Raw genomic sequence first — 14,435 nt, 5'->3', positions numbered from 1 at the left:
GCCATATTGGGAAAGATGCTATAATTGTATGAATTGTATGAATAATAGCCTGGAAGTGTTCTGAGTTGAAGTGGCACTATTGAAATGTTAACTATAAATATTTTGTGTTCAGTACAAAAAGACTCAACACCAAGTAAACATAAATGTGAATTCATTGCCTTTTGTATTGTCATCACATATGTTTTGATCACCAATTTTGTCTTCTATATAGAAAGTTCCTCCACAGTCTCCTCCTATTAAATGGGTAGAAGGACACAAGGGAGTGTTTAATGTGGAAGTGCAAGGTATATCATCAGTTCATACCCAGGTAAGAAATTGGGGGAGGCAGGCAGAGTTTCCATTCATGCAAAAATTAATCTGTTTTCTTTTTAAAATTCATTCTTTAACTTCAATTACTTATCGTTAAAACTTCAAATTTCACAAAGCTGAGGTTATCAAATATAGAAAGCCTGAGTAGATTAACCATTGTCTTTCTAGTTAAACCGCAAAAAAGTTGAGCTGGAAAGATAATACATCTTGTATAAATGTTTAATTTCATGATTCTTTTAGGTTAGGGTGTAATCACACTGCATATCAAATCGAGCAATTAGAGCAACCTTCTAGGTGACTGCGGTTTCATAGCTTTTAATTAAATTCATGTATAAAAAAAGTAGAAGCAAATATCCAGTATGCCTGGTACCTAAGTGGTCTAAACACTCATGTTTATGCCCTCTTTGGCAGCTGCTTCATAGGTTTAAAAATAATTTATTTCAATGACTAAATGACTGGGACTAATATTAGTTATGCCAGAGTTATGTCAAAGGAGGTCCAGGTGTAATTGAAGAACTAAAACATTTTTTTCTAATTTTGTTCAACTTGAAGATGATTTTTTTTTCCTCATGGGCATTTTTTTCCTCTGAAACATTCCTTTCTGTATCTCTTTTAATCTTGCTTAAGAAAAATACTGATATTCACAGAGTTTAATAGACATTATTTCATGTTTCAAAATAAAGCATCTAAGATTATAGTTCTTTTAAAAAAATTACACAAGTTTAGTGAGATGGATCATAATAGTTTTGGCTTTTTAAAATATTGTTACTTAAAAGACATTATTTTTTTAGACTAGCTACCTCAAGATTGGGAAGACTTTAAAACTTGGTTTCTGCTAGACCTGGATTAGTTCTGAAGATTTAAACTGTTTTAACTATGAATTTAACTGAAAAAAATACATATTTCCTTTTTTCTACTGAGGTAAATATGTGACAGGAGCAATTCAAGCTCTATAATAAGCGTTACGCATCATTCATACTTTTGGGGGGTTATATTTATAGGACAATCACCTGGAGAAATTCTTCATCCTGTGTCATGCACTTGAATGCCCAGTTACTTTCCCCATCCGAGTGTTGAATGAGAAAATCGCAGAAGGCAATCTGGAACATGAGCTGAAACTCAGCATTATTTGCTTGAATTCTTCCCGCCTTGAGCCTCTGGTGCACTTTTTACACTTGGTGTTGGATAAACTGTTCCAGTTAACTGTCCAGCCCATGCTTATAGCTGGCCAGACAGGTATGAAACATTGCTATTGAATACAGAACTCATAAATCTTATGTTATTGGGAATGTTCTAAAAAATACTAAAGCGTGTTCTTCTTCAAATCAAGCAAGATTGATATATTAAAAAAACCATTCATCTATCTCATAGAAATCAGAAATTGAAACTTAATAAAAAAATATCCTGGATTGATAGATCTGCACTATCACACCAGAGATAATTTTGCTTTGTTTTATGCAGATTTCATGAATAAAGTCACTGCTTTGAATACAGATTCAGACTGAGTAGACTGATCAGTGGATCTACCTTACGTCTGACTGAATCTGAATTTAATGAATGAGTTATCCATATTGTGTTTTAGTTCTGTTTTCCATCCATTCTTTCTTGAGGAATGTACTATTTACTTCTCTTTTATTTAAGCACGATGTGGCTTTGAACTATAAATGTTTTACGTATTCATTAATTTTAAATATGGATTGGAATACTTTATTCTCAAATCATTTTACATTTCCCGTGCCAAATTGTGATGAAATAAGTTGAAATTCAAAAATGTTCTTAGAAAGTCTACAAAAATGAGTCATGTTTACATATAAACTCAACCAGGAAAATTATTTTGTTGTTTCCAGCAAACTTCTCCCAGTATGCCTTTGAGTCAGTGGTGGGAATAGTAAATAGCCTCCACAACAGTAAAGATCTGAGCCAAGACCAACATGGGCGAAACTGTCTCCTAGCATCATACGTGTACTATGTGTTTCGTCTTCCTGAAGTTCAGAAAGATTTTATCAAACTAGGTATGGTTGCAGCCTCTTATTATTTATACTTACAGGTAGAAAATGGGTGCTTATTTATATTTGTTTACAGGTGGAGTTTATGAATATTTTCTCAGATTTAAGCTGCAGTGGATCCTATGGGCCTTGTACCACGTACTGTAAGATTGTGTAGGTCACTGAGACATTTCAAGTGAAAAGTAGGAAGATAGCAAAACTACAGGATATTCGGCACACCTGGCTTAGCCAGCCTCCCCCTACCAAGTGTATTTTATACTACCCTGACTCTGATTTGAAAAAAAAAACAGTGCAAAGCATCATCTGTTAGGTCTGTGGCTTAGAAAGACACAGAATACCAGAAAGAGTAGAAATGAGTGTCAAGAGAATGTGGATCTCCATCTACCTTTAGCTTTACCTCCAAACATTCAAGGCAACAGTCAAGCTTGCAATAGAGGATATAGTATCGCATAGTTGTTGTTTTTTTAAAAAAAACTTGCTAATTATCTTGTAGTGACCAGGCAAAGAAACATTATGACAAATATGTTGCATGGTATCATTTTTAACCAAGGAATTTAAATAATTTTTAAATTCAGATTATTTAATTTGTCACATGCTTAGATTATTTATTTAATTTGTCACGTGCTTAGCGTAGTGTTTACTATTTGGGTAGAGGAAAACATCACAAGTACAAATTTGTGAAAGACTATATTTTAGGCCAGGGGTCTTCAAAGTACAGCCCACAGGCCGTATATTGCCCACCAAAGCCATTAATCCACCCCACATGGAACCACAAGGCTGCCCACCCAAATCGCCCCACACACCCGCTGGCCCCCACCTTTCAGCCGAGCACAGGACTGACCTTCGCGAGCCCTGTGGCCTGGAACTGGAGGGTAAGGCCAACATTTTTGCCTGACAGAGTGTTACTGGAAGCGGGAGAGGCCAAAAACATGGTGCACAGAGGTCCCAGGTGGTCTTCGTGTGCCCCGTTTTTGGCTTCCCCTGCCTCCAGAAGCACTCTGCCGGCCGAAAACGGGACACACAGAGGCTGGAAGAGTGCTGCAACAGGACTGAATTTGAGGAGGAAGGCTGCCCGCTCATCCACTCGCCAGACGGACAAGTCTTCAAGTTGCAAGTGACAAGGATTGTGAATTGACCCCCTGTTTAAAAAGTTTGAGGACCCCTGTTCTAGGTCAAGGATTCATTTCCTTTTGGATGAACTACAATTGACAGTCTCCTTTTAAAGTACTTTATCTTGCAGGGAATAGTTCTCATAATGTCAAAAATAAAATCCTTAAACCTGACTAGATTCCTCCAAACAAGAATCAGGTAAAAATGGTTCCTTCTCACCATAGATAGTGACTTCAAGCAGAGCCATAAATGGGGATAAGCAGGGCCAGAATGGGAGGCAGAACTGCAGATTAATTTTCTTCATGTGCATTTGCTCAGGAGCAGAAACCTATTAGCTTAGAGCAGCGGTTCTCAACCTTCCTAATGCTGCGACTCTTTAATACATTTCCTCATGTTGTGGTGACCCCCAACCATAAAATTATTTTCGTTGCTACTCTATAAATGTAAAAATCTTGAAGATACACACACAAAAACCCACTAAAAAAATGAAAAGGCCCATGTCGCCAAGCGAAACTGGTAATAATAATTTAAAAAATATCTTCGTCCAAATAACTCATAATTAGAGGGATCAAGAGTTTTTTCTATGATTGTTCAGCGGCTGCCAGGGAATTAGCTGGGGGTAAAAAGCCCCGCTTGTGCAACCGAGTAGCATTAATAACCAGGTGTCTTCCCAATAGGAAAACCAGTGACTGGTGCAGTAAATGTATAGAGTCCCGTCTTACTCGCCTGTAGATACACAGCCCCCCAAAAAGGAAAGAGACATGTACAAACCGGGATTACAGACTTGGCCTCTTCCCCTGCCCGACTACACACACTTTCTCTTGCTGCAGCTTAGAGCGGCGCTCAATTCTGCCTTGTGCAGCTTTATCCTTCCTCAGCTCTTTTCTAAGCCAATCACAGGCTGTATTCTGGGATAGGATGGAACATTTCCTTGTACAAAAAAGGGCAAAACTATCATTTTTGGGACTCAGTGATGTCATGTATGTTTTTTTTTAAAAATACCAATGGGCAGCATAATGTTGTTTTTTTCTTGGCAGGTACAAGTGGAAGCACAAATCTTCCTGAATCTCGTTATTACACATATGGCCGTACGGCTGCTGTCTCAGTGGGATCTCGACTCTTGCAGAGTCGGACAACAAGCTGTAGCAATCCAGATATTGCTGGGATCCAGCATGCTTCTGATGAAGAAGTGAAAAGCATCATGTCCTCAAAGGTAAGAGAATAGCATACAATTCTACAATGCTAAAACTACTGTAAGGTTGTTTATGCAATAAAACCTCAAATGTTTGGACTTCTATTTGGTGGGGCTTGGAAGCAATGGACAAAATCTTGTGTTGGATTTTATCCCGAATAATAGAAAAGCCACTTGTTTGGTGTCTTGGTCTGAATTCTTTTCACAAAGGTATGGCATTTATGTAAATTCCATATACATTTTATATCAAATATATTCATACATGTATGTAAGTTAAATATGGTGCATATAAATTCATATTCAGTGGACAGTGGGCTTTAAGAGCAATAGCACTTAGACTTATATAAAGCTTCATAGTGCTTTAGAGCAGTTTACAATGGCAGTATATTACTTCCAGCACTCTGGGTTCCAATTTTACCCTCTTTGGAAGATGGAAGGCTGAGACAACCTTGAACTGGTTAGGATCCAAACTCCTGATTGTGGGCAGAGTTAGCCTGCAATAGTGCATTCTAATCACTGTACTACCATGGCTCATTTAATGGCAACCTCTTTCTCCATTTCTGTTAAGTTCACATTTTATGCCAATATTTTTCTTTCTTGCATATAGATGAAGATTGTCTGACCAGTATATGGCAAGCACCAGAACTCATCCATGAGCTAAACATGTAACATAAATGGTTTTGAGTAGCCAAGGGGCTAGAATCATTCCTATATGTGGTGGTCAGATCATTTTTAAAAGTGTTGGTAATATTTTTATCTTGTAGAAGATTTAAAAAAATGAAGATAAGGAGCAGAAATGGAGAGTAAATCTAAAGTTTAGCCATCTTACAAAATAACGAGAAAGAAAAGAATGCAGTTAGTCTCATCCTGCATACTGTTATGAAAGTTTATGTGGTTTTATTGTAATTTTTTTTCAGTATTTTTATGCCATTATTTAGGATAAAAGTTAATAAACAACCACCACATAAGGTTGTAATATTGAATCTGAATGTTAGCTTTCAACTACTGCACTGTTAAAATTATTTTAATCCAATAAGTGCAAATTACATATAGTGAAATATACATAGTTGCCCTTCAAGTGCATAATGGTTCTGATTCTCATTTAACATTCTTGATATAAAAAGAGCTTTTCTCTATCCTTACTAGAGAAGACATTTTTGTTTTTCTTCCATTTTTTATTGCAATGTAAAAGTTTGAATAGGTATAATACAATATACATATATATATATATATATGTATATAGTACTAAATATGGAATTAGTCATGTGTTTAATTTAGTGGGGAAAAAATGTAACAACATATTCATTGCATACTTCATGCATAGCCTGCCTTCCTTCCTTCCTTCCTTCCTTCCTTCCTTCCTTCCTTCCTTCCTTCCTTAGCTGTTCTAGTAATTCTTTTTCTGTATGGCTTCTGGTCATTTTCTCCAGGTTGCAGAGCGGAACTACAGCCGTGTGTCTTTCTATAGTGAATCCAACAGTGATATGTCAAATCCCCGCACAAGCGCTCGCCTACCCAAACAAAAGGTAGACTGCCACATAATGCCAAATTGCTTATTGACAGACACTCTACACTCGGTTACAAAAATGCCATTTTTCAATTCTCACTCTGAAATGCCTAGGCTCCAAATTTGTTTTAAATTTTTCAGGAAAAAAACAAAGGGCCTATTAGTAATAACACCTGGTGATCTAAAATATTTGTCAGCTGTAGGACTAGAGCTAGGTTGCTTCAAGACCCCTTTTGCATTGGATTAAAATGTGAAACTGAAAAATCAACCCTAATTGCAAGCTAATGTTTCAGACGTATGTACTGAAATTTAAACCTCAGTGATTATAAAGGAATTTTATCTGAGAAGATAGAAACAGGATAATTGAATTCAGGTAGTCCTCATCTTACAACCACAATTGAGCCCAAAATTTCTGTTTTTAAGTGAGACATTTGTTAAGTGAATTTTGCCTCATTTTACAAATTTTCTTGCCACAGTTGTTAAGTGAATTACTGCAGTTGATAAGTTAGTAACATGGTTGTTAAATGAATCTGGCTTCCCCTTTGACTTTGCTTGTCAGAAAGTCACAAAAAGTGATCACATGACTATGGGACACTGCAACCATCAGAAATATGAACCAGTTGCCAAGCATCAGAATTTTGATCACATGATCATGGGGATGCTGAAAAGGTTGTAACTGTGAAAAATGGTCATAAGTCACTTTTTTTCAGTACTGTTGTAACTTTGAACTTTGTAAATGAACTGTTGTAAGTCGATGACTACTTGTATTTTAGTGACTGTTCTCTATAGATCATAATAAATTACCTTTCTCTACTGCAGCAAAAAAAAAAAAAGGAAAAGCACACGACAAGGGAGATTCTCTTTATTGGATAAATGTTTGATGTATTCTGGAATTTAGGAATAACAGAAAGCCAAACGGCAAGGAAAATCCCAGCTAAGTCATCCTAAATCATCAATGCATTCAGCCCAATTTAAGTTATATTTGAATAATCTTTAAATAAATAGATATCGCACTTAGACGCTGCGGCTTTGAGCTCAGTAGAGTTAGGCAAAAACTAGTCTATACCTGCAGGGAATTATTAAAGATTGGATCTTCTAGTTTTAAACCAATTTCATTGTATTTAAGTATAATTACAATAAAGATTATACTTATAACTGCAAAGTGTCTAATTTCAGTCTTACTAAAGCTAAAGGCTTCCATGTTGCTTTATGTGACAGTCTCCTTTTGCACATATTATTGTAGACTTCATCTTCATTAACTTAAAATGAATTAAAATATAACTGCATGCTACAGAAGATTTAGACCTTCATTCTGGACCACCTATGTGTTGGTCATACATGCAATTATCACTAATTATTTCTAATTTTTCTTGGAAAAATGACTACTGATACAGTGCTGTAAGGTTTATTTATCTACTAATTCATTCTTTTCTAAGGTTGCCTTTTGGTCCTAATTCTGCCATTGCAAAATGTATGACAGTTAGAATAGTCAATCTTTTTTTTACCACTTCTTCAGCTATTATTTTTGGGCAATTTTATTTTGCTGCCAACAATTCATTGTGTGCTTTCTTAACGTTTAGCTTCCTATGTGTGTTCAGGGGCTAATATGAAAAGATTCCCTTTTGGATCTCCTCCTTTCAGAGTTCTGCTTTGAAATCTAACCTTGAAAGTCAATTGGTAATCACATTTGGGTTTTAATATCCTGTATAGCATTTTCATGAAGAGATCGCACTTCAGATGGTGGTCAGCACAAGCATGGTGAGAGAAGCAGTCTTCAAATATTCTTGGTTCTTCTTTGAATTGCTGGTAAGATTTTGTATGGTCCTTTAATTTTCAGTAAAAGAAATTGGAGTATATGATTTGATGTTCAACCCAAATAAAATAGAACAAATATCTTTTAGTTCCTTTCCATCACTAGCATTTCAATAAGCATTTAGTTCCTTTCCGTCACTAGGTAATAAGGAAATATGACTCCTGAGCAAACAATAAATGTCTACAGCATGTTAGGAGAGAAGTTATCAAATGGGAATAGCTTTCAAGGAAGTAATAGTATTCTTTTAGTCAATTAAAATAAAATTTTTATTCTATATTATTAATCTAATTGATATCTCCATCAAATCCATCAAATATGCAAAAATATAAACTGGCTGAAAGGAACTTTTTTTTAGTAAGTGAAAAATTATTCTTAAAATAAATATACATACATATACATATGTATGTTAAAAGAATTAAACTGTTTAGAGTTATCCAGTGTCACATCAAACACATTAATCTTATGTGATTGTGCAGAACACTGGAAGAATTTTATTGATATTCTAGTCATAAGCAGCAGAGAAGACAACCCCTAATGTTGGGTCCCTGAGGGTCCCAGTGGTTAAATAGCATTTTTAAAAAAAATCATGTATGAGTAAAAGTAGGAAATGTATATACTATTAATTGTAATAGTTGAGCAATACATCTAAAACAGATTATATTATACACCTAAGAATTTTAGAATGGAATCCCACATTTAGGTTTAACAGGTACATTGCAAGTTTTTATTTTAGCTGCAGAATTTTTGGAACAGAATATAGAAATGTTATCACTCCATGAAATATAGAGAAAGAATTCTTCACAATGTGGGAATTCTTTCAACTCTACTATTTGTCATTGTTTACAAACTCACATTTGATAAACAATGTTGATGTTTTTTTGAGGTAAAAAGCATGGCTCAGTATGTTGACAATGTACAGAAGCAGGATGTTCCCCGCAGAGCTCGATTTTCCAACCGCTTCAAAGATGACATCACCACAGTTGTCAGTGTTGTTACCTCAGAGATTGCTGCACTTTCAATGAAGACCCAGAAGGTAATTTTACAATCTAAAATAAACAGAAGCTCAAAGAAATCTCACAATTGTATAATTTTATTCCAGAGAGATTGTTCATGTTAGAATTCTAGATCATTGCCTTTTTTCTGATTACCAGAGAGAGACTGAAAGGCTTTGAGTTTTGAGGCCACCTGGATCTAGGAATTTACTATCTTTGATTCTGGATAGAGGTGCACTTCTTCAGATAGACCGGATATACAATATGAGGATACTTCTGGAATCATAACTTTTGTTTGAAGAGCAGATGGCAATCGTGACTAAGAGGGTCTTTGTAAATTATGTTTTAAGTTATAATATAGCAGAGTATAAATCATAAGGCTGTACAATATCAATAAGCTTTGATAGTAACACTACAAAATTGTCTGATTAATGCAATGACCATACCGTGTTTCCCCGAAAATACAACATGTCCTCATAATATAGCCATGCCACATTTTTCTGGTGGGCAAAAATATAAGCCGCCCTCCGCATATAAGCCCCCTGGACAACCCCCCACCTCTGGCCAGGCAGAGTGCCACTCACCAACCTAGTAGTATCCCAAAAGTGCCAAGATGCGGGAACCTGGGGGGAGGCAAAGGTGATCGCGTTGCTTGGCGCCTTCGGGATATGGTCTGCAAGGAGCAGGCCCACAATCATAGAGTGTATGCGTAGAGCGGCCACTGCCAAAAGACTTGGGTTGGAAGCCACAGAAAAAGCCAGGCTGGGATGGCAGCAGTGGAGGAGGTGCCCTGGCTCCGTAATGAGAGCTGGGCCATGAATTGTGAGGCTGGGAGGTGGGTGAGCGCGAGTGGAACAGCCGCTCGTGCAACCCCCCTCTCCAGCCATGCAGAGCGCTATTCACTGGCATTTGGAAAGTGCCAAGCCGCGGGAGCCGGGGCGGCAGCAAACAGGCGCTCACGCGACTTGACGATACCCTAGATCAGTGAATGGCACTGTGCCCGGCTGCAAAGGGCGTTTGCCGGGTGGCTGCTCATGAGCGTGGTTGCTTCATGGCTGTTGTGTTGCACTGCTGCGACAGCGTAACACAGCCATTCGCCCATAAGGCTGTGTCCGGCTCTTTGGAAGCCCACTTGCAAGAGAGCAGCCGCCCAGCAACCTCAAAACAATAAACCCTCCCCTCCTAATAAAGCCCAAACTATATTTTGTAGGTAAAAAGAAAATAAGACTCTGTCGTATTTTCAGGGAAACACGGTATTATTTTCTGAAAAGATGCAATACCAAGTGCTACCATACCATTAATATCTTTAAACTATTTACCAAAAAAAGCTAAGATTTCAAAAACCAAATTAAAAGTTCAAGGAGACAGAGTGCATCCTTCTCAGGTTGATATTAATATTTCAAGCTCACACACATACACACACTATGTTAGGTGAGAATACACATGAGCAATAAACCAGAGCAGATCAGACAGTTCTTTCCAACAGAGAAGCATGAGTCAGGACTATTTCTTAAGTCAGGTTGCATCTAGCTATCTATAATTAAGATAGTTACTTGGCAAGGAGCCTGACTGAATATATTTGCTCTGCTCTCTGCTCTACTTATAAGACTAGGGCTTGGGTGCAGATCTCAACATATGACCACTCACTGTTCTGATGATACCTATGTTTGATCAATCTCAGTAATCCCTGGCCTGGTGTCTCCTGAGGTTGACATTTCACTGGTTCATCTGGAACAGTTTCTTCAGATTCAGACTCTGAGTCCTGGGCCATGATGGTATTCTAAAATAACTTGATAAGTTAAATATATATTTGTAATGACTCTAAGTATAGGGTGAAAATACCAAATTATAATCTAAAAGACAAAGCAATAACAATAGCACTTAGACTTACATATGGCTCCATAGCACTTTACAGCAGTCTCTGAGCAGTTTACAATGTTAACATATTGGCCCCAACAATCTGGCTCCACATTTTACTGATCTCAGAAGGATGGAAAGCTGAGTCAATCTTGAACCCTATTAAAATCGAACTCCAGGCAGTGGGCAGAGTTAACCTGCAGTGCTGCATTCTAACCACTGCACCACCAAGTTTCCAAAGAAGGCATTTCATACTTTCTTACATACTTCATAAATTTAATCTGAATAGTATCAACATCCAGTCAGATTAGAATATTTTATTCTAATTATTTGTTGCAATATCCAAAATGTCAGTTGACAAATGGATATTATCAGATGTCTGGTCTATGTTTTATAAAGCCATTTGTTACAATTAGTTAACCAAACAAGCCTGAAATCTACAGATTTTCCCAAATCATTATTACATTTTTGACATCTACATTCTTTTATTAAACTCACTCAGGCTTTATATTGCCAAACATGTGTCAAGTATTCATGCTGTCTGTGATGCATAGGAATCCTAGAATGAATCTAGAATGAATTGCACATGATAAGCCAGTTACATTTACCTAACTAACTTTAGTCTAAGTAAGTCAGAATACTGGTCTTTGGGCCACTAACTGCATTTAATGTACATTTGTATTCTGGGTATTGATGAACTTGTTTGTGTGGTCCATTATGGTGTGGTACATCTAAACCCAGTGGGCAAAAGTTTACGTGTGAGAGTTTTCCTCACGTGTCATTTTAATTCATGAATAATTAAATTAATCTATAATTATTATGCAATAATTAATCTATAATTATTTTACCTCAGAGTACATAGTACATTTGTTTTTGGGGCAAAAATCTTTCTTTCTTTCTTTTTTTAAGGAAAGTGAACAGGCAGAAAAGATCAACATTAGCTTGGCATTTTTCCTGTATGATCTTCTTTCTTTAATGGATCGTGGATTTGTGTTTAACCTCATCAAACACTACTGCAATCAGGTAGGCCTTGTCATAAAAATCCCTCAAATAAAGGGCATGCAATAGTACATCCCAATCTATAACTTTCAAGTGTGGAGAGATTTGATTTTAGATTACTGTCTTAAGTGTAAAACAGAGAGAGGTCCATTGCCCATAAGAAAAATTCAAATATCCTATTATAGAAATATCTTACTTAGCTGGCTGAAAATCAGATAATAGCATTCGATATTTCACATTCCTAAAAACTCTTCATTGGGCAGTGTAGTAACCAAAGCAAAAAATGGAAGCTTTTAAAGTGAGACTTTAAAAATGGGCTTTTCCCAGTTATTCTGTCATGGTTCTCTTAAATCTAGTAACAAATGTAAGGAGAGAAAGGTTAAAATATCCTGCAGATTCAGTAGCTTGTTTCTTTTTGTCTACAACTCTTGGGTAAACTCCTGAGTATAATTTCACACTAATAGGATTTAAGCTGCCCATTTGGGGAATAGTCCAATACTCCTAAGACCAGCAGCATGGAGGTAGGGCTAGTATAGATTTTTGTTTCTCAGGCCTACTCCTACCAAGTTGTTGGTTTTTTGTGTTTTTTTTGGCTGATGGAAAGTGTTTAAGAATTCACAAGTTAGCAGTCTATTTTGTGACTTTGAAATGGCCTCAGTCTAGAATTCATAAGCATGAAATCCTCAGTTCCCCAATTTATCATCACTTTCATGAACTCTGACTCAATCATACTAATATTGATGGGGACTGAAGGTTGTCAAAATATGAGTGGAGACAAACATCCCATCTCCATAAAAGTTATTGATTAAATCATTCAAATCAGCTTGGTAATTAATTGGTGAATATCTCATTCAAAAAAATCCCTACCTTAGCCTTCTTATACATGGAAAACAGACTTGTCAGGGCAAACAATTAACTCAAATTCTAGACTAGAACCTATATGTCAGAAGAACATTTGTATTATCCCCTAGATCAGGGGTGTCAAACTCAATGCCCGGGACCAGATCCAGCCCATGGGGTGCTTAGATCTGGCCTGTGAAAGACTGACCCGTAGTCCCTTTTCTGCCAGTGAAAATGGAGGGGCTCTGTTTTGGGTCGTGAAGGCGTCCTGCAACCCTCTGCTAGTGAAAATGGAGCTCAGTGAGGCCACATACGGCCCTCCCAAGCTCTGTTTCCACTGGCAGAGGGCTGCAGGAGGCCGTCGTGGCCCAAAATGGAGCCTCGATGAGTGACATTGAGCTGGCCATGCCCCCCTGGCCACACACCCCTGCTCCCCCCCCGAAGTCAAACACAGCCCTAATGCAGCCATCAATGAAATCAAGTTTGACACCCTGCTCTAGATGCTCCCTCAATTGGCACAGACCAACATATGTGCAATCATAGGGTCTTCCTGAATAAGTGAACTAATTTTGAGTTGGGTACAACAATTCTGACACTCAACATTTATCAATTTTGGACATATAAAAATCCTCCCAACTTTTTCAGATATTTCCTTTAACATTCTTTACAGAGGTTTCAAACAAGTACCATGGAATTTTGCTTTTCTCCTAAGGCTTGTTTGGAATTAAAAGATCCGTTTTGCGTCAATAGATTTTACTCAGGTAATTCAATTGTACTAAGATATTGCTAGTAACAATTGCCATGTATTGAAAACACAATATTTTTAAATTGCACAGATGAAGGAAGTATATTACAGAATTACTTTGTAATGAGAATTATGACATTAACAGAAAACAATCCATTTTATTAAATGTTGTTACTAGGAGAAAGGTCTAATAGGTGTAAACTTAATATGATGCAAGTATTAAATGGAACAGTTGAAAATGTGTATTGCTTATTTATTATTTTTATTGATCTATTTCAAGATCAAAGTATTTCTCTCTTTATGGAAATATTCATCATGCTTTTCTTTGCAATTATTCCTTTCTAGCTGTCAAATAAAATGAGTAATATCCCAGTGTTGTTGTCCATGAGGCTGGAGTTCCTACAAATTCTCTGCAGTCATGAACATTACCTCAATTTGAATTTCTTCTTTCTGACTTCAGGATGTGCTCCAACATCACCCTCTCCTTCTATATCATCCCAGGTACTTACCCTATTTTTTTAAATAAAAATACAATTTAATAATATTGGGAGTACCTTCTTTAGCAGATGCAGAATATATCGATGTTCAGGTCTTCATATTTCTTCTCATTGATTATACATTAATATTTTATGTCATAATGACATAAATCATTATCCTTTGATTTTCCCCATTGTCATCCTTTGCTCCATACATCTGTATAGATGGGAAAGTTTGCTGGCATCACCTCTTAATTTTGTCATATTCAGTAATAAATGAATGCATGTATGCTTGAATGCAATTGTGTATACATTTATTCCATTAAACATGCAGAACACAGGAATAAATCCACAAACCACAATTCCTTTCTTCTCATATACATTCAGTATACACAGAGAAAGGGCATCTTGAGTTATTTGTAAGCACTAATGTTTTCTAGGACGATATCTATTAGGAGGAATTGGAGAACTTGATTCCAATTTTTTTTAAAAAGCAGAATCTAGTCTGTCTGAGAAGGTAGCTATTCAAATCAATCTTCTGCCATATAAGAATGGAAAAGGAATCCGATCCAATCAGTTCTGTCTGTTA

The 14,435-nt window shown here is 36.7% G+C and overlaps 1 protein-coding gene across 5 annotated transcripts in view; it reads left to right on the top strand.

Moving 5' to 3' along the window:
* The window catches only part of DOCK8 (dedicator of cytokinesis 8), a 98,225-nt gene that overhangs the window by 51,511 nt on the left and 32,279 nt on the right, over positions 1-14,435 (top strand). For 4 of the 5 annotated variants that reach the window (XM_032212915.1, XM_032212913.1, XM_032212917.1 and 1 more), the window contains 9 exons: positions 212-307; positions 1,311-1,545; positions 2,157-2,321; positions 4,463-4,638; positions 6,048-6,143; positions 7,835-7,930; positions 8,821-8,970; positions 11,696-11,809; positions 13,716-13,871. In XM_032212915.1, the coding sequence (XP_032068806.1) occupies positions 212-307; positions 1,311-1,545; positions 2,157-2,321; positions 4,463-4,638; positions 6,048-6,143; positions 7,835-7,930; positions 8,821-8,970; positions 11,696-11,809; positions 13,716-13,871 (1,284 nt within the window). The remainder of the gene's footprint in view (positions 1-211; positions 308-1,310; positions 1,546-2,156; positions 2,322-4,462; positions 4,639-6,047; positions 6,144-7,834; positions 7,931-8,820; positions 8,971-11,695; positions 11,810-13,715; positions 13,872-14,435) is intronic. The other variant, XM_032212914.1, reaches the window with a different exon arrangement.

This window comes from Thamnophis elegans, chromosome 3 (genome assembly GCF_009769535.1).
Source record: "Thamnophis elegans isolate rThaEle1 chromosome 3, rThaEle1.pri, whole genome shotgun sequence".
NCBI lineage: Eukaryota > Metazoa > Chordata > Lepidosauria > Squamata > Colubridae > Thamnophis > Thamnophis elegans.
Note: the sequence above shows the minus strand (reverse complement) of the source record. Positions and strands in the feature narration are given on the sequence as shown.